The sequence below is a fragment of the Sceloporus undulatus genome, chromosome 4 (assembly GCF_019175285.1).
Source record: "Sceloporus undulatus isolate JIND9_A2432 ecotype Alabama chromosome 4, SceUnd_v1.1, whole genome shotgun sequence".
NCBI lineage: Eukaryota > Metazoa > Chordata > Lepidosauria > Squamata > Phrynosomatidae > Sceloporus > Sceloporus undulatus.
The window spans coordinates 27,674,161-27,693,820 of NC_056525.1; the positions used below are offsets into that span (position 1 = coordinate 27,674,161).

The following is a 19,660-nucleotide window of genomic DNA, read 5'->3' on the forward strand; positions in this document are numbered from 1 at the left end:
AAGCAGCTAACAACAGTAAACATTACTATAACCGTGGTGTGGAAAACGGGTGCCCCTGCCCTACAAGGTAGGTCACCAATAAATTCATGCCAGATCAGAGAATTATACCCATGTCTTTGGTATGATCCTTAACTGCCTGGCATTTACATTTAGTTCTCCAAGCTGTTTAAAACTGCAGACCTGTTTTTTACATTAGTGTTATAGTAATGTTTACTGTTGTTAGCTGCTTTTGAGTCAACCTCAGCTAATGGTGGCCCTGTGAATAAGACATCTCCAAGCTCCACTATCTTCTGCCTCTCTGCTCAGGGCTTGTAGACTGAGGCCTATGGTTTCCCTGACTGAGTCATGGCACTCAGTCTTCCTCTCTTTCCACTGCCCTCTACCTTCTCCAGTATCATTGTCTTTGTTATAGTGATGTACCTCTAGCAAATGTTCTATCACCTTTACTGGAGTCTGTGTTACTTTTCATTTTTTGCTGTTTTAGGAAATGATAGGAGCCTCTTGCATTTTTCAAACAGATTTTTGAAAGCTGTTCCATTGTGGAATTTTAGGAAACAAGTGTATCACTGGAAACTGAGCCATCTTCTCCTTTGTGCTTGGATGCAAAGACAGCCACCCACGCCTTTCCTCTTGCATTTTTATTGGCTGCAATAATTTCCTACTTTGGTTTTCCTCTTTGTGCAGACAGCGTAATGAATGAAACTCTGCGTTTGACAGCAGCTCCTTTTATCACCAGAGAAGTCCTTCGAGACATGTGTCTGAGGCTGCCAGATGGCAGAGAATATTGCCTGAGAAAGGGAGATAGGCTTTGCCTGTTTCCATATATAAGCCCTCAAATGGACCCCCAAATCTACGAAGAGCCAGAGGTAATGCAGTGCCATTTTGAATCCTATCCCACATGGCAGTTTCCTTGGCAGGTTCCTTTTGCTGTATACTTTTGCTGAATTTGAGAATTGTGATGCAATATGCAATGTCCTTCCTATGGGCTCAAATCATGTAGTGATACATTTTGGACTGCAGGCACTTATTATGACAGTCTCCATAGCCAAGTCCACAACTAAAGTTGAAAAATGCATGCAGCTATGTTAATCCATATCAACAAACCAGTTCTAGCAGTTTTCATCCCTGCTGGGAGCAGATCTTCTGTAAAACTAATATGAGATAATTGCCTGTTCGAGCCCATCCATGATAACATCACAGATCATGGCCTATGTTAATCTAAAAGAAAAGTGGGCAGCTGTGGGAGACTAGGGAGCTACATTGGCTCCCAGGAGACTTTGGAGTGTTACTCCCCCCCCACTGCATCCTCCTGCTAAAATTTGCCCCCACATACCCTTCATTTTTGCTCCAGAATGTTCCCAGATGTCCTCTGGGGGCATGGGGGCATTTTCTGCATGATTTCAGAAATCCTTAGGCCACATTTGGGCCCAGGAGAGGGTCTTTTAAAATAAAGCAGTAGGTCACTAACTATTAACATCATGGAAGAATTGCCCAAAGTACTCTTATGAGCAAAGTCTGAATGGATCCATGATGCCATTTAAACATTATAAATCAAATACAAATCTGCTGCAAAACCACTAAGTTCCGTCGTGGAATCACAAAGAGTGAGTTCACACATATGCACATCTCAGATGAGTTCTGTACCTTTCATTACTGCTGTACTCAGTTACTGGATGCTAAATGTTTTAATAGTTTCCATTTAAAAAAAAACATGGTGCAAATTCACCCAAAATTCACCTCTGTAGATTTGGCGTGGTAGTTCATACATACTATACCAGGGGTCGGCAACCTCCGGCCCGCGGGCCGGAAGCGGCCCGTAGAGGCCTGCCGACCGGCCCCTGACCGCTGTTGCCGCTGCCGCCGCCGCCACAACATCTGCCCGTCACGGCTTTTCGCCGCTCTGGGTGCCGCCATAGCAGCCTCTGGGGCTATGGGCACTGCCATTTTTTCACCCAAAATGGCGGTGAAGTCTTGCGCGACCTCGCTGCCATTTTGCCGCCCAAAATGGCGGCGCCCAGAGCGGCGAAAAGCCGCAACGGGCGGTCGCAGCAGCAGTGGCGTCGGGCCTCTAGGAGGCCCGCTGCCGTCTCTGGGGCCCTCCAGGAGGGCTCCGAGGACGGCAGGGGACCTCTGGGAGGCCCGCTGCCATCTCTGGGGCTTTCCAGGAGGGCGGCAAGGGGCCTCTGGGGGGCCCTTTGCCGTCTCTGGGGCCCTCCAGGAGGGCTCTGACGGCGGCAGGGGGCCTCTGGGAGGCCCGGTGCCGTCGCTGGGACCCCCCATGAGGGCTCCGACGGTGGCAGGGGGCCTCTGCGAGGCCCGGTGCCGTCGCTGGGGCCCTCCAGCGCTGGTGGCCCCCACCAGCTTTTTTGCCGGTCTCTGATGGGGCCTGGGGCCCCGTCCAGGGGCCAGCAAAAATGGGGAGGCCTGGCCCCCGGAGGGTGGAAGCTCCGCCCCTGGCATGAGGCTCCGCCCCTGGAGGGTGGAAGCTCCACCCCGGCACGTGGCCCCGCCCCAGAGGGTTGAAGCTCCACCCCCAGCACGTGGCCCCGCCCTGGAGGGTTGAAGCTCCACCCCCGGCTTCGGCCCCCTAGTCGCCTGAGGGACAGCAACCCGGCCCCCAGCTCAAAAAGGTTGCCTACCCCTGTACTATACCATAAAACTTGTGTCATATTAATCTATTAACCAGCTTGTGAAACAGAATTTTCTCACAATATTGGATCTCCCAAGAGCAAAAAATATGGATGTATATTTCATATCCCCAAAATAGGATTATACAAACAATACTAAATAAAGACCAGTACTGATGCATTATGAAGAGTGAAATTCTTATTTGGCCGTTGCTGTGACAACAGCCTAAAGCACTTTAATAAAATATATCAGTGTGGTTTCTCCTTCTCAGTGTTCCTAACCTGGCTTCCCTCCCCAACCCCTTTAATTTTCTCTTTGTTAACAAAGAATGAAACTTGGATTCTTTCTTCTGAGAAACAGCTTCTCAGGGACCATTATGACAGAAATTATGCTGATATTATTGTAATACAAGTCTCATTAAATTATTGTTTGCAATATTATATGATGCCCACCTGCATTCCAGTAAGCAAGCAAATTCCTGTTTTCTGTTCTGGAACCAACCCCAAAATGTTTTAAATTATTAATTTTTTTAAAAGAAATACCCAGTAAAATCTAACTAGTTTAATGTTAAGTGAGAATCTCAGAGAAAGAATAAAGGAGAAAGAATCCCAAAGATTCCTATTAATTTGCTCATTTTTACCATGTTAAGCTTCCATTTCTAAAATTACTGAGAGCTTCTGGGAGGAAGGAGGCAAGGTTTTGGCTGGATTCTTGGTTGCGGTCCAAACAAGTCACTCTTCAGAGCTCTGCATTACAGCGAATGCAAATTGCTACTCCCAACTAGAAACAGGATAATATGGCTGCATCTGCACTGCAGAATTAGTACAGTTTGACACTGCTTTAATGGTCATGGCTGAATGCTATGGAATCCTGGGATTTGTTGTTTGGGGAGATATTTAGTTTTCTTTGTCAGAGAGCTGTGGTGCCACAACAAACTACAAATCCAGGATTCCATAGGATGGAGCCATGACAGTTAAAAAAACTGCATTAATTTTGCAGCTGGATTATGTCAGTTTTATCTTTTTCCTCATTTGAAATTTTAAATGTCTTGTTGTTTTCCTTTTGAATATTCAGAAATTTGCCAATTTTGGCAAGTTTGTTTTTCAAAAAATGAATTTAAACAACAACAACAACAACAAAAAGTCTGTGCATGTAAAAATTCAATAGATAGAGCTGCCAGTCCATTTCCAGGCACAAGTGTTGGTGATGAGCTAAAAGCCTTATACATCTCAGGTCTGGGTTATTTGAAAAGTTATATTCTCCTTTTTGAGCCTGCTCCTGTTTAGTGATCTGTTGGGGAGGTCCTTCTCTCTGTCCCACCACCGTCACAGGTACATCTAATGAGAACATGCGAGAGAGTCTTCTCAGTGGCTGCTCCAGTCTCTGAAACTCCCTTCTTAAATAGGTTAACCTGGCATCCTTCTGGCTGTCTTTCCACAAAGAGAGGAAGAACTTTTTGTTCCAAGAGGCCTTTGAGGACTGATTATTTAGGCAAGACAATGTGCTGAATTTTCTGTTTGTTTGTTTTGTTGTGCCATTGTCTTTTTCATGGTTTAACTTTTTAATCCGTTTTAATTTTTTTTTATAGTTTAATCAGTTTATAACTTCTGTATTTTATGCATTTTAAAATATCTATATATTTTAATATGTTGTAAGTCACCTTGAGTCCCATACTGGGAAAAAAGTGAAATATTAATAAATATAATCAGCTGCTTTAGCAACAGCAATGTCTCAAGCCCTCTCTAGAGGATTTACATATAAATTGTGTAGGGGACAAAGTTGCTATCATGATGGCAAAGCACTTTAAATATAGGATAAAAGCAAGCAGTATCTTGCAAAACTTAAAAAACACTTCTACCTCTCAATTTAAACCTTTGTTATCTCATGTTAAAAGAAAGCTTATCTAACCTCTTACCTAACAAAAAAGTGACTTACTTATTTTTATTCCCTCCTCAACCAGAAATTCAAATATAATAGGTTCCTCAATGCAGATGGCACAGAAAAAACAGACTTCTATAAAGGAGGAGAAAAGCTAAAGTATTACACCATGCCATGGGGAGCAGGAATCAATGTCTGTATTGGAAAGTGCTTCGCAGTGAATAGTATCAAACAGTGAGTGAACAAGTAACTTCATAAAGTGCACATTAGTAACAGCAATATTGATCAAAAGAAACTGTTGTTGGCTTATGGCAGAAATTAAATCTCTCAAATGATCCTGGTAGGGAAAGATTTTGATGCAAAGCAGTTTCAGTTGTTTTCATGTGCAAATATGGATGGGCCCATTTTTAAAAACTGTGCATGAAATCTCCAAATTTTTCCATAAAATTTATTCATTATGATTTCCCTCACAGATCAAGCCACTATATCTTTTGACCCATTCAGTTGAATATAGCTGAGCCGCGTGCAGTTCATCACCTCTCTCCAGGCATTATGCTGATGTACAGCTGAACACATTTTGTGCAGTGGGAAAATAAAATGTGCATCAGGAAATAGGTTTTTGTGCAATTGGCTACATAGGCTTTAATCAGGAAAAAGGTTATTTCTTCAAACAGATGAGACAAAGATAAACAAATAGAAAATTAAAATGTTACCATTCAGTCTTCATAACATTACATTAATAGTAAATTCTTGGGACCAACTACCGGATTTCTTTGTGATCAAGGAGGATACATGCATAAAAATAACTGCTTAGGATCCAACTGTGTTTCTGCAGACTTTGCAGCTGAATCCAGCAGTCCTTTTGCACCACGGCTCCTTGGAACCAAGAAGGAGAATGCTCCTTGGTACCAACCCTTTGGCTTCTTGTACAGTGTGTATCTATTTGTGTGGAGGGGAAGCTTAGAAGAAACCCTGGTTCTGTCCTAGTAGAAATTTGACCGTCCATCCTTGTCCTGCTTCTAAAGTTTCAGAAAACTGCAAAAAACGTGCAAAATGTCATCCAGGTAGCTGCTCTTCCACAATGGTTGATGTGTTGCCCTGATTTTACACCATGGTACCCCAAATCTCCCAGTAGATTCTGGGCAATGTAATCTTAGAAGTAACTTTTCCAAGATCTGTCCAGAAATTCAGCAGATAGAAAAAGGACCTCGGTGAGATGATCTCCACAAAGTCCTCACCCCTAACATCACCATGGTTCTTTTGCAGCCCTGACATCTTATTTCCTGGTTTCTGAATTACTCACTTCCCCACCAGTTCTCAGGCAGCTGGAAGGGAAGAAACCCATCCCATTTCCTTTCCTTTTTGTACTCCTTTTCACATAGAGTTTGTCAACTGCTCTAGGAAGCCAAGCTGCCATCTGCTCACCAGCATCTATAAAAGCCATAGAAAATAAAAGTGACTGATTTGTTCCTTTCTTTTATCCCTCTCTTTCACTCTTTTACTAGGCACAAGTGATGGGAACCAGAAATGGTAGTAGCAACCTGGAGGTCCCTCAAGTGGCAGAAATTATTCCACAATATCTTTTGTGGGCCTTTTTTTTTTTAGGGAGGGGAAAAATCACCTTAAGAAGTCACATTTTGCATTTTGTTCTAGACCTCTTGTGAAACAAAACTCCAGATTCACATTATCATCTGTCATCTTCATTCTCCAGATGACTTCTGGACTCAAATGGTCCAAAAGCCTTTTAGAGATGGTGGAGGCATGTGGAACTTTGGTCTGCATTGCACCTGACCTCTTTGTAAACTCAGACAGCCCTGAAATAATAACATTGCAGCAACCAGCACTTACATTTGAGGGACCTCCAGATGCAGAGCCTTAAAAAAAATGCTCCATGATACAAGCCTTAGAAGTCCTGGTGTTTATCAACCCCTGCTGGTATATTATTGTTCAGAGTTGCTGGACTGTATTCAGCTTAGTGGATGAAAAGTTTTGTAGGCATGCCCTACGTAGCAAAGCTTGAAATGTGCATTTAGGGATAAACTGTTGCTAAACTGTCCCTTGCCTACAGACATCTCTATCACAGCTTATCCATTATTCATGATGCTTTTCTTTGGAGGAGCTGGGAGCAGCTTGCACTATGGTTCCCAAGCAATTTGCAAAGTCTGACTGTTTACTTATAGCAGTTTGAGTGCATCATGTGTCTTCAAAAATACTTCAGGCACATTACAGTTTTTGGAGTTTTAGAACTAAACAAAATAATGTGGTTTGGCCACAATAGCCTGTGAATGGCAAGTGAATGGTAAATACCATATACTAAAGGAAACTAAACTTAAGGAAAGGAAAACTGCCCATGTCTTCTCTTGTTTAATCTTCCAGAGCCATTTGGGGAACAGGTTTTGAAAATTGGTTTTGTAAACTAGCTTTGGTCTAGGATAGATCTTACATTCTTACAATCAATGTTTATTTGCAGTTGGAAGGCCATCAAACAATTCTAGCCTTAAATTGACTGACACTGTGTATTTCTTTATTTTTGATATTATGGGTATCTTAAGGTATTGGAGAGATATTAATGAGCATTGTGTAGACTATAAGCTTATGAGCCAAGATATAGAAAATCTTGAACTATTTTGATATGGATGTAAATCATGCTGTGCTCAGGGCAGCATTGCTACCAGTACAGTGTCCAGTGTCAGACAGGCTTTTGCTTGAACTATTTGGATATGATAAATATCCATAGTCGTTATTTTTGTTTTTGTAATGTTCAGCTGTAAACCTGCCTTTGTATTTTCCTCCTTGACTTTTTCCAGTAATCCTTCCAAATCTTTGCTATTTTTCTGTGAGTGAATGCTGTATATCAAAAACTATGGGTGTTCTTACCTCCGATATTCACCCCCTCTTTCTCTGAATCTATTCCTGCTTTATGTATGACATGTTCCACATACAAGTAAAACAGATAGGGTAATAAAATGCAGCCTTGCTTGACCCCCTTTCTAATAGGAAAGTTAATTGAAGCTAATTTAAGAGTTTAAGCTATCATTCATTCAGACTTCTCTTTCTTTTTGGCTACAGATAGTGTCTGTCTGTGTTCCTCCCTGACAGTGTCCTTGGCTTCAGTCCAGAGTTTGTCTGGCTCCCAGTCAATTAAACTTAATATTGTAAATCTATTTTTCCACATTATCTTTACATTCTACAGAGTTGTTCTTCAAGTTGTATTTCTGCATGATGGATGGCTTAGTGTTTTTCTTTAGCTTTATTCTTATTTTTGCTATTAGTAGTTGATGACCTGTCCCACAATCTGCTCCTGGTCTTGTTTTTTGTAGAATATGAAACTTCTTCATCTTCTGTTCCCAATTATGTTGTCTATTTGATTTTTATATTGGCCATCAGGTGATGTCCATGTATACAGTTGCCTCAATGATTGCCTGAAGAATGTGTGTGATGAATTCACTGTTGGCCTCACAATATTCATTCAGTTACTCTCGCTTCATTTCTTGATCCTAGGCCAAATTTTCCTACAGTCCTTGATTTTGTTCTGCTTCCTGCTTTTGCATTCCAATTGCCTATGATTAACAAGAAGTCCTCTTTTGGTATATCATCAATTTCTTCCTGGACTCCAGCATAGACTCTTCCAGTCTCTTTTTTCTTTTGCTTCCATAGTTGGGGCATTAACTTCAATTATGGCTATATTGATAGGTTTTCCCTTTTGTCTTATTGTTTTATCCAGCCAGACTTTGGATTATATCCTTTGACTGCTTTTGCTATATCTCTCCCCACTATAAATGCCATCCCACTTCTTAAATTTTCATTTCTCAAGTAAAATACTGTATAATTATTTGACTCAAAATACTCTATTCCTGTCTACTTTAGCTTGCTCTTGCATGTATTGCAATGTTTAGATGTTCCATTTTTTGTTTTACTATGTCTATCTTCCTCTAATTCATGCTTCTCACATTCCCTGTTCCTATAAGATGTGTTGTGCAGATTCAGACTTTCCTTTCACCTCTGAACATGTCAGCAGCTGGATGTCCTTTTGGCTTGAGTCCAGTTGTGTCCCTAGCCACAACACTACTCATAGTTGTGCTCTGCTGTATCCCAGTTGTTTGTTGAGTGCCATTTAACCTGAGAGTTTTACCTTCTAGTACTATCTCTTGTTTCATTTTGGATTGTCTCATCATAAGGTTTTCATGATAAAAGACAATTCATAAGGGGTTTACCATGCCTCATTCTGGTCAATACTAACAAATGTTAGCTATCGTGTCACCACTGTTGTCATTGAGAGGTCCTCCACCAGTCTGTCTCTGTCTCTCACACACATACGCACACAAACATGCACACACACTCTGCTGCCCAGTAACTGTTTGGCACATTTAGTATGGCTCCTCAGCAAAAGCCTGTCTGATATGGGAGACCATACTGGCAGCACTGCTGCCGTGAGCATAGCATCTTGTTCAGAGGAGTATGGTTTCTACCAATATGGGAAGATAATGACACTGGTGGGATGTTCTTAAAATGCTCTGAGTGTCTCTCTCATCCTCCCACTTTCCCCCTTTGACCTCAGCTTACTTCCATTGGTGTAAACTGAATTCAAAGTGAAAACATAGTCCGCACCCAATTAACTCAGTGGGAGACAAAGGAGAGGAGGGGAAAGAATTTGAAAGCACAAAAAGTAGTGCATCTTGGGTCCTAGTTAACTGATAATTTTATCATTTCAGGTGCGTTTTCCTCCTCTTGAGATATTTTGATTTGGAGCTGAAAGATCCTAAGATAAAGATTCCAGACGTTGACAAGGAAAGATATGGCTTTGGAATGTTGCAGCCAGAAATGGACATCATAGTTCGATATAAACTGAAAGAGCAGTAGTACAGCATGTTTCTTTTCCCAAGCAAATTCTGGAAATTGCTTCATAATCAGCAAGAAAACAGCTCTTCATGGTTTCTGTTGAAAAAATGTTATCTCCATGCTATTCCTAAGGGATGACCTATGCAATAACTACGAACAGGCCATCTTAAGATGTTCACTGTCACCTGTAAGCTGTTTGCATGAAAAAGAATCAGTATTTGGGTTTTGCCATTTTTACTACATCACTTCAGCCCAACATTTTGGGACCTGCATGGTGGTGTAAGTGGATAATTGTAAACAGTTCACAACATGGCAGCTGTTAAAGTGACTTTCATGTGACAAGCACAAATATGAAGTGAACTAGCAAATATATCGGAATGGTTAGTAGTTGTTGGCTTATTTTATTTATGCTTAGGCTTCTTCCAGTAATATGAAATGCCAAATACCAAACAGATGCAATTTAAATTGTTACAAGGGGAATGGTTAGTAAGTGTGATCTGGGAGAAGTTGTTTAAATGTTGGTTTGTTCTGCAATTGTTTTGCAAGATATCAACAACCATTTCTGTATCTTTTTTCTGGTCCTTTCTCCCCTCACCTTCAATTTTATCACTATGGTTTTAATCTTATACGCTCTTAGGCTGCACTTTTATACCCACTTACAACTGAAGTTGGTAGATTTCCTCTGAACTTGCATATTGATTTTCTACAATAGCTTTTACACACATTTAAGCCGTTTTTTTCTCTCTCTTTCCCTATTTCCTCCCCCAATACACTCATAGATATATATTATAAGATAAAATAAAGATAAAGATGGGAAGCAAGATTTTGCTTGCTGTTCCTGCTCTACCATCTATTTGTTCAAAGATCCTGAATAGAGAAGGGTTGTTGTAGTAGTTGTAGTTGTCATTGTTGTTGTTGTTACTATATGCCTTCAAGTCAACTCCAATGTATGGTGACTCATAATAGGGTTTTCATGGCAAGATTTAGTAAGTTTGGCATTGACCTCTTCAGCTGAGAAAATGTGACTTTCCAAAGGTCACCCATTGGCTTTCCATTGCTGAATCCTAGGCTCCCAGAGTTGTAGCCCAACACTCAAACCACCACAACACATTGGACTATCTATGAGCAATGTAGATACAGAAATAATATCTTTTAAGAAGGGGTCCCTGCAAAAGACATACTCCAGTTAGGTGTGCTGAACCTGTACCCAGACAGCTGTATACATGTAGGTGCTGTTTAGACTCTTAGCTGACAGGACAGGGCTAGCAGATGCAGATCCCTGTTGTTTATATCCATGACTATGGCTGCTGTCACACAGTAGAATTAATGCAGTTTGATACAGCTTCTTCTTCCATAGCTCCATCCTATGGAATCCTGGGATTTGTAGTTTATTGTGATGCTAGAGTGCTCTGACAGAGAAGGCTAAATGTCTCATAAAATTACAAATCTCAGAATTCCATAGCATTGAGCCATGGAAGTTAAAGTGGTGTTAAATTGCATTAATGCTGGAGTGTAGCTGCAGCCTAAGTCATAAAAAGATGGATACAATATGCCATTTTTGGTTTCTTTCAGCTGCTGCTGCTGCTTTCTCCTCCTCTTGTTTTGCAAGTAGTTTTCTAAATATAATGCACTTTGAACATTATTTTTGCTAATATGCACTTTTTGTGTGCATTTTTTAAATTAGAGAATGTTCTTGCAAAATTCAAAGGAGTGCCAGGTTTGAAGGGTAACTTTCACAAATGGAAAGAGTGTAAAACCATTTTGGGGAGTGGGCCAAATTTGTCTGCCCCACAGCTACTGGTGGGATGGATGTCATCAGGATCATGGCCATGCCCTCTAGCATCATTGGATTACTTGGATCAAGTGCCCAGGAACCCAACTGTATACTGCATGATATACCTATGATGGGGAGGGACTTTGAGAGGGAATATGTATTTTTAGGGATTCTATGGACTAGAGAAGAGATTAAGGGGCTATACAGACAGACCAAAGGGGTGGCATGCAGCCATCCCTGTTTCAGCCAGATTGGGGCTGCAGCAACCACACGCCGTGGCACCAACCTTGCAAAGCACAAAAAGGAGCCGCAAAAACCAGCTCCTTATGCACCTTTCAAAGGGCGCAATGGGCGCATTGCCACAGCTTGGCAGTGCTCCTTCGGTGCTGTGTTGTGCAGATGCAGCACCGAAGGAGTGTCGTGCTGCCGCATGCCGTGTGCTACGGTGTGCAGTATCGTGGAGACGCTATACCCTGACTCTGCCCCCAGCCTTTTAGGCAGGTGTGTACAGGCTCCAAGTTCACAAATGTTCCCTTCCCCTGGCATATTGGCTTAATAGTGCATTAAAAAGCAAGCCAATATGGCCTTTGTTTGGTTTCACTAACCACATTACTGAAACACACTCTTATAGCACTGCTATTCCACTTTTACTGCTCTGGCTGCCTCCTGTTACATTCTGAGGTTTGTAGTTCAGTGAGGTCTAAGAGATCTCTGGCTGAGAATTTTAAATACCCCTCCTTAAACTGCAAATCCCAGAATGTAACAGGAACAGTTAAAGTGGAATAGCGGCACTGTAAAAGTGTAGTGTGGTAAATTAGTAAAATAGTTAGATTTTTAAAAGACAGGGCTCTGTCACCTTTAAAAGCAAGCTGAGCCTTAATTTACATTAAGATGTGATTAACAACACAAACCCTATGATAGGTTCAGATTGCTATAAATTAACAACTTGAAGAAACATGATAACAACAACAACAAAGACTTGCATGCTGCCAGCCTCAGGTGAAGGCAATGGCAAATCTCTGAACAAATATTGCCAAGAAACCTCATGATTGGTTCACCTTAGGTTTGCCATAAGTCGTAAGCAGTTGAAGGCACACAACACGCACAAATGCACACAGCAGACTTGCAGGAGAGGAAGGACTGTGTTTTTAGTCTAGAGTTCCAACTGTCTTAGGTAGCATAGTCAAGGATGAAATATTGTGGGACGTGAAGTCTAGAAACATGGAGGGCTACAGTTGCCCATCCATGAGCAAGACAGGCAAGCATAGCAAACAAACCAAAAAACAAAACCAGGGTGAAATCCAATCTCAATACTTTAGAGGGACTCTAGAACTGTGAAAAAAATTTTTTTTAATTACTTATAGAGCCCATGGCATATGTAATAGAAGCAAGGAAACAGAAGGGCAGTCTAACAGTTTTGCTAATTAATAGGTAAAATGACCTGACTGAGTAGACTTTGGCAAAGTTCAGCTAGTGTCATAATGAGTTCTTTTCCTTTCAGATGCCAATTTATTATAAGCTATAACTTTTTGCAAAATAGGCATGAATCCTTCATGAGTACACATTGGCTTTAATGTGTTTGAGATAGAAGAGATAGAGAGACTCACTGATTGCACTAAAAGAAATGTACATTTTCAATAAGAAAGGTGTATGTGTTCTGCAGTTCAATGAAAGCTAAAAATAAGATACCACCAAGCAGTACAGGAAGTCTGGTGTGTTGGTTAGAATAGTTTTGGAGCAGGGTGCCAAGGAAAATCTGCTTGGACACTTTGCTGCTTGCTTTTATTTCACGATTTTTTTCCAAGTACCATGACTTAAATTGTGTTTATGCTGCGATTACCTTTTGGCGGGCCCTTTTTAGAGTGATTTAAAGGAGTGTTTCTGTGGTTTTATTGATATTTCTGTTGTTTTTATCATGGTGTCTCCTTATTTTTGATGGTGGCTGCATATACACTGCAGAATTAATGTAGTTTGACATTATTTTAACTGCCCTGATTCAATGCTATGGAATTCTGGGATTTGTAGATTTGTGAGATATTTAGCCTTCTCTGTCAGAGAGCTCTGGTGCCACAACAAACTACAAATCCCAGGGTTCCATAGGGTGGAGCCATGGCAGTCAAAGCAGCGTGGTAGCAGCCTGTGTCACCTGAATATTTTGTAGAAATCTCAAAAGTAAAATGGAAAAATAAGCAATAAAGACTTTTATATGGGATCCAAGAGGTAATACTCTGAGAATTTCTACTTTTGTTCCTTTTAGAGACCAAATTTCTAGTTTCTAGTTTCTAATCCTTATGACTGAAAAATAAGGATTGTGAAAAAGCATATGGGCATTATGATGTGTAGATTTAAAAGCAGTCAGCCAACAAGCTGTCATGTCTTAGATCCATTTCAGAGCTCGAGTAGCCTAGTCATCAAAAGGGTATATAATAAGTAAGTAAGTAAGTAAGGTATATATCTAGTTGAATTTCAAAGCCATGGAAAAGCATGTCATGCAAATTAAATGGTTGAGGGATGGAGAAGGAGCTGCTACTGCAAATGCAGTCATGTTACTCCTGGAAGTTAGAATATAGTGTGGGAACACTGATGGGCAAATCTGTCAGGTTCTTCGACATTCAGATTTTATATTTTTATAAATTTCAGTCATGAATGAACCCAAATGAAATCTCCACCTATTGTGCAGGGAAATCTGTCAGAACTAACAAAATAAATTTCAACAGGGAGAAATGCAAGGCAGGGGGGGAAAACCTGAAATGCTCAGATGAAGGATGGATGAGATCTGACTTGGTAACAATCTAGGGCCCCATTCCCACTGGCTTATAAAGTGGATCAAGACTCAGATTATGGGGGCATCATTCCCATTTGAGCACGCATTCGATCCTCATCGCGCTGATTTTGTTCCCATTGGAATTCGGATCTGATCCCCATGTAATCAATTTTTCCAGGGGAAACCCGAATCAGGGGGGCTTGAACCTGGGTTAATTTGACTGTACTTTTTCAGAGGTTTTTCCTGCACCTCCTGAGTCCAGTACAGGGCAAATGAATGGGAATGACAAGGGTGTCAGATTCGGGAACTTGGGGATGGGAGGAGCAGGGCTCTGTTCTCTTTTCTGCATTACCAGCGCCATTTCCCCCATTCATGTAGCCTTTCCCCTGGTGGAGTGGGAAGCAGGGTAAGGCGATCACATGTGTAGACAAATTTATTTTTTTAAAAATTAAGCTTTTGATCGCTTAGACGCTCTGTCAGGTGTCCAAACATAGCAAATTGCTAGATTGACCTCCAAACGCTGTAAACACATCATTCCCCCACAACCTCCCCCCTGCTCCACATGCATAGATTGATGTGTGAGGGGAGCCATTGAACACCATTTTAAAACGATCGCCCCCCAGACAGCCCAGGGAGCAATGGGGGAGGCAGAAGGACTTGAGGGAATAGAGGCTTCTTCTCCTTTTCTCAGAGGGGCTCTGGGAAGATACAGGACAGCTTGGGAGGCAAAGGGACTTGGGGGGGGATGGAGGCTCCTTCTCCCTTTCCAGAGGGGAAAAGCACCTAAGCGATTGATTGACTGCTTAAAAACAAAACAAAACAGAAAAACAGGTTTGAAAGATGCAAATGGGAACAGGGAACAAAAATAGCTCGCGCCAAAATGCATCGAAGCAACTGACGTCACTGTGACGTCTAATTGCCTAAGCACTTGATTAACAGCTCCTTGAAAAAAAAAAGAGGTTCCAGAAGGGCACTGGAAATGGGGAACAAAAAAGTTCACTTTAAAATACAGCAGGGAAAAATGCAATTGGAACGAAAACATAGGTCAAAATAAATTGAGTCATTTTGCAGCCTTTCCTAATGGGAATGAAGGACCAGATTCGATTAGGACTCGTAAAAAAAATTTGAGCCAGAATCACAACAGTATACGTCACTTTTTGTGCCCAGTGGGAATGGGGCCTAGGATTGGTAGAAGACCGAAAACTAAACATGAGTCAACATGATACAGCTGCTAAAAAAACCTAGGCTGCATCAATAAGAGTGTAGTGTATACACTGCTGGAAGTAATAGTACCACTCTATTCTGTTTTTTTTCTTTTAAGACATAACCATGAGATGGTTTTTACGCCAGGTGTGTGTTATAGCTATGGTTTGTTTTTTGTATTTAATGTATGTAATTTTATGCTGTTTTTATTTGATGTGGTTAATTGTTCTTAAAAACTTTTATTGTAAAGGTTTTAAAAATGTTTTTATTTGTGAGCCACCTTGGGGTCCTTTTTGGGAGAAAGGTGGCATTAAAATAAAATAAAATAAATAGGTCAGACCTCACCTGGAATACTGTGTACAGTTTTGGGCACCACAATTCAAGAGGGATATTGACAAGCTGGAGTGCGTCAAGAGGAGAAGGACCAAAATGGTGAAGGATCTAGAAACCATGCCCTACAAGAAGCTATGTAGGGACCTGGGTATGTTTAGCCTGAAGAAGAGTTGTTTAAGAGGTGATATGATAGCCCTGTTTAAATATTTGAAGGGATGTCATATTGAAGATGAAGCAAGTTTTTCCTGCTGTTCCAGAGAGTAGTGCATGGAACAATGGATTTGAACTATACGAAAAGCGATTCCATTTAAACATTCCTGGTGGCAAGAACTGTCCAATGGGGGAATATGCTCCTTTGGAGGTTTTTAAACAGAGGCTGTATGGCTATTAGGGGTGCTTTAATTCTGTGTTCCTGCATGGCAGGGGTTGAAGTGGGTGGTTCAACTCTCTGGTTCTATGAGTTTTCCTTTTCCCCACATTTGGGATGTGGTGGTAAAACTGTGATGGAAAATGAGCTAAAACATCATTTTCACAGAACCCTCTGAGAGCTGTCTGACAGATCTGTCAGTTTCATAGTCTTCCTCAGCCAACACTTGCAAATTTTCATAGATTCTGATTTTAAAAATGAACAAATTTCAAACCATCCCTGGTAGTGGACTAGAGATGAGCACCACTTCCAGATCACAAGAAAACAACTGCATCAACAAAAACAGTACACAAATCTGCACAATACTGGCATTTCATTTTTATTTATATATGAAGGTTCACATTCAGAAGCATTACTGTAGCAATGCAATACGTCTCACCATCATGGGGAAGACTGTGACCAGTGTGCTTGCTTTCTCAGTCTGTGACCAAGTGCTGTTAGTCATAGATGAGCAAACTGAAGGCCCCTGCTTTCCATTCAAATTGTTCTTTATCTTTAAACTAGACTTGAAGGTTTTCCATGCACCACAGTTACAGCACTTTGATTTCACTTTAACTGCCATGGCTACCTCCTATGGAATCCTGAGGTTTGTTCTTTGATGAGACACTGGAGTTGAGAATTCCAAATCCTCCTCCATAAACTGCAAATCCCAGGGTTCAGTAGGTTGTGACGTAAAAGGTCTCAGACTCAGCAGCCTTCAAATGGATTAGAATAGCAAACCTTGGTACTTTACTGCCCAAAAAGGGTGGTCTGCCGGCACCTCCATTTCCACCACCGGGAAGCCTCAGCCTCCGAACGGTGAGGCTTCCTGATGGCCAAAAAAGAAGCCCCCAAAAGAGGCTTCTTTTGGCGGCGTGCTTATGACACCGCAAGGCACCAATGGCGCACTTGCAGCATCATATGTGAGCTGCGACATGCGGACGATAAGCATCTGTGACGTCAAAATGGCGGCGCCCATGTGTATAGGTTTCCGCCATTTTGTAAGTACTAGGTACATACTAGGGTTAGGGCATCTGGAAGGGACGCCCTTTCGTAACCCTAGTACGTACCTAGTGCGTACTTTTTGCCCGTGCGGAATGGGCCCATGTTGCCTACAGCTGTTTGTTGTTTTTGTTCTTGTTGTGTGCCTCCAAGTCATTTTTGACTTATGGCGATCCTATGGTGAAACCTTCATTGGGTTTTCTTGGCAAGTTTCTTCAGAAAAAGGTTTCCATTGTCATCCTTTGAGGTTGAGAAAGTGTGATTTACCCAAGCTCTCCCAACAGGTTTTTATGCTTGAGCAGGGAGTCAAATCCTTCTCTCCACTGTCATGGAGTGTGGTGGAGTCTTCATTGGAGGTTTTTAAGCAGAGCCTGGATGGCCATCTGTCAGGAGTGCTTTGATTGTGTATTTCTGTTTGGCAGGGAGCTAGACTGGATGGCTCTTGTGGTCTCTTCTAACTCCATGATTCTATTATTCTAGCGTTGTATCTCAAGCTGAGGTTTTTATGCATACAACCCTGGTTCGCCAGCTATGCATTCTGGAATAAAGATGTAGTTTAGAAAAACATGGAATGTACATACACACACACACACGTGTATATATAGAATTCCAGCTATCTTAATGGACCATGAGTCACTCTGTCTTCTCAATGTGCATGATTCTCTGCTTGGTGTCCACTTAAGATCAGAAAGGGAGACACTCCTGAGACAGTGTGGGCAGAATGGCTATTTGCAAACTATTATACAGTCAGGGCCAGACCTAGGATAAATAGCTCCCTGGGTGAAGAGCACTTTCTGTGTGCCCTCCCAAGCACACAGCTCTTTTAAAAAAGATTTACAGTGCTTCTAGTGTTTATAGCATGTGTTGTTATTATAGTGCTTAGTAATGCCTCCTCATAGCAAAGCCATATTCTGCTGATTTTCATTCAGAATGAGTGAATGACATCAGACTGAAAACTGAAAAAGAAACAGGCTGGCATCCTGTCCATGAATTATAGGGGTGTAAGTCTGACTCATTGCAATTCACTTTTACAGTCATTGCACAGATCAGAAGTGTCTTTCAACCACTCCACAACCAAATGTCCCCCCCCACCAACACATCAAAAACCCCTACCTTTTAAGCAGTGCAACCCACCATACCATGGTCATTTCTGTGTTGCTAGAGTGTGGCGGGATGACCACTGATATGTCCTGCTCTCTTCCTGTAGCACTACTTTTTCCATAATCCATCTCAGTGGGGACAGTACACTGAACAAACACCAATGAACTCAGCTCACTACCCCTGGCACAACTTGTTACCCACTTCTGTTCAAGTGCCCACTTCTGAGAGGTTGCACACTCCTAAAGCACCTGATTGCCTCCTCAAGTTCCTATATTCTGCCCTAAATAGGGTTGTACAATAGGAAATCTTGATTTTCCAGCTCCATGTAGCAATAGCAATACCACACAATCTCTATACCACTTATTAGTGTGCTTAAGCACTCCCTAAGAGGTTTACAACGTGTAAGGTAATTGTCCCCAACAAGCTGGGTGTTCGTTTTACCAACCTCAGAAGGATGCTAGGCTGAGTCGATCCCGAGCCCTTGGCTGGTTTTCAACTCACAACCTTGTGGTTTGTGAGTGAGCGGCTGCAGTATAGACATTTAACCACTGTGCCACCATGTACATCAGGGCAGGAAGATACTCCACACACCCAACTGTCCTGATTTGGCACAGGCAGTCCTTATTAATCCTCCATTGTCCCACTTTTTCAGTTGTCAGTTTCTCTCTCCTCTCACATTTCCCTTTTGTCCTTAGCTTACTTCAGTTGCTGCAAACTGAGTTCAAAAGTAGTTTGCACTCAGTTAACTCACCAGGGTGAGAGGAGAAAGCAGAACCTTGTGTCTCCCAAAAGGCTCAGGCAAAATTGAACTACAACAGCTTTTCCTAGCTTATGTGTTTCTCCTCCTCATTAACTTACTTTTACCATCTTGACCACATGTGTCCTGGCTTTCTCACAACTCTCTTGACATTGATATTCCATTTTGATGTATTAGAAAGGTTTAGGAGTTGGCCAGTTATACTGAAATTCAACTTTCCTGTAGAGCCATGTGGTTCTTAATGCAAGCGTTTTGGTGCTTTGAGATGGAGCAGCATCCACTGGAGGCCTGAATCTTAATAAGCTGACAATGCAACAGATGCTTACAGCTCTTTGGGGTCTGTGGTCTGGACTTAATGTATCCAATTACCAAAAAGCCTCTGCAAAGCTGCTTTTCCCATGCGGACATACCTCTGGGTCTTTTTTTACTGTTTTGTCCATAAGCTGGTGCTAGCATCATTAAATATTTACCTAGAATTACCATTTGCATATATTACTTTTAAGCATTTGGCATGAAACTTCTCCCAACTACAAGTACTATAATATGACTGAAGGAACACCAGGGGAAGGTAAATGTTATGAAAACTGAAAAGTTAAAAAAAAAAATACTCAGTTTTTAGCTGCTTTTTAATCTGCCATCTCAGAGCAATGCTCATACTATTAAAGCCTACAAGAATCATCGGAAGTATGGTGCACATACATTGCAAAGGCCGTCAACTCCAAAGTTGTAAAGTTCAGCACCTTTGGGTCTCAGATATAGCTTTTACAGGCCCTGGTTAACAGAATGGCAATGGTGGTCATGTTACTGTGAGTTCTCAAATCCCTATGATGATCTATAACTTCTGGTTGATCAATATATTCTGTATTCGAATCATAAAGTTGGAAGGGGCCTCATAGGCCATAGAGTCCACACCCTGTCAATGCAGGAACTCCAGCTAGATCATCCGCTATGATCATTGCGGAATAGCGGTCTATA

The 19,660-nt window shown here is 41.6% G+C and overlaps 1 protein-coding gene across 1 annotated transcript in view; it reads left to right on the forward strand.

Moving 5' to 3' along the window:
- The window catches only part of PTGIS (prostaglandin I2 synthase), a 57,989-nt gene extending 42,633 nt beyond the window's left edge, over nt 1-15,356 (forward strand). The window contains exons 8-10 of the mRNA XM_042465151.1: nt 685-866; nt 4,589-4,740; nt 9,219-15,356. Of these exons, the coding sequence (XP_042321085.1) occupies nt 685-866; nt 4,589-4,740; nt 9,219-9,366 (482 nt within the window). The 3' untranslated portion in view covers nt 9,367-15,356. The remainder of the gene's footprint in view (nt 1-684; nt 867-4,588; nt 4,741-9,218) is intronic.
- The last annotated feature ends 4,304 nt before the right edge of the window (nt 15,357-19,660 follow it).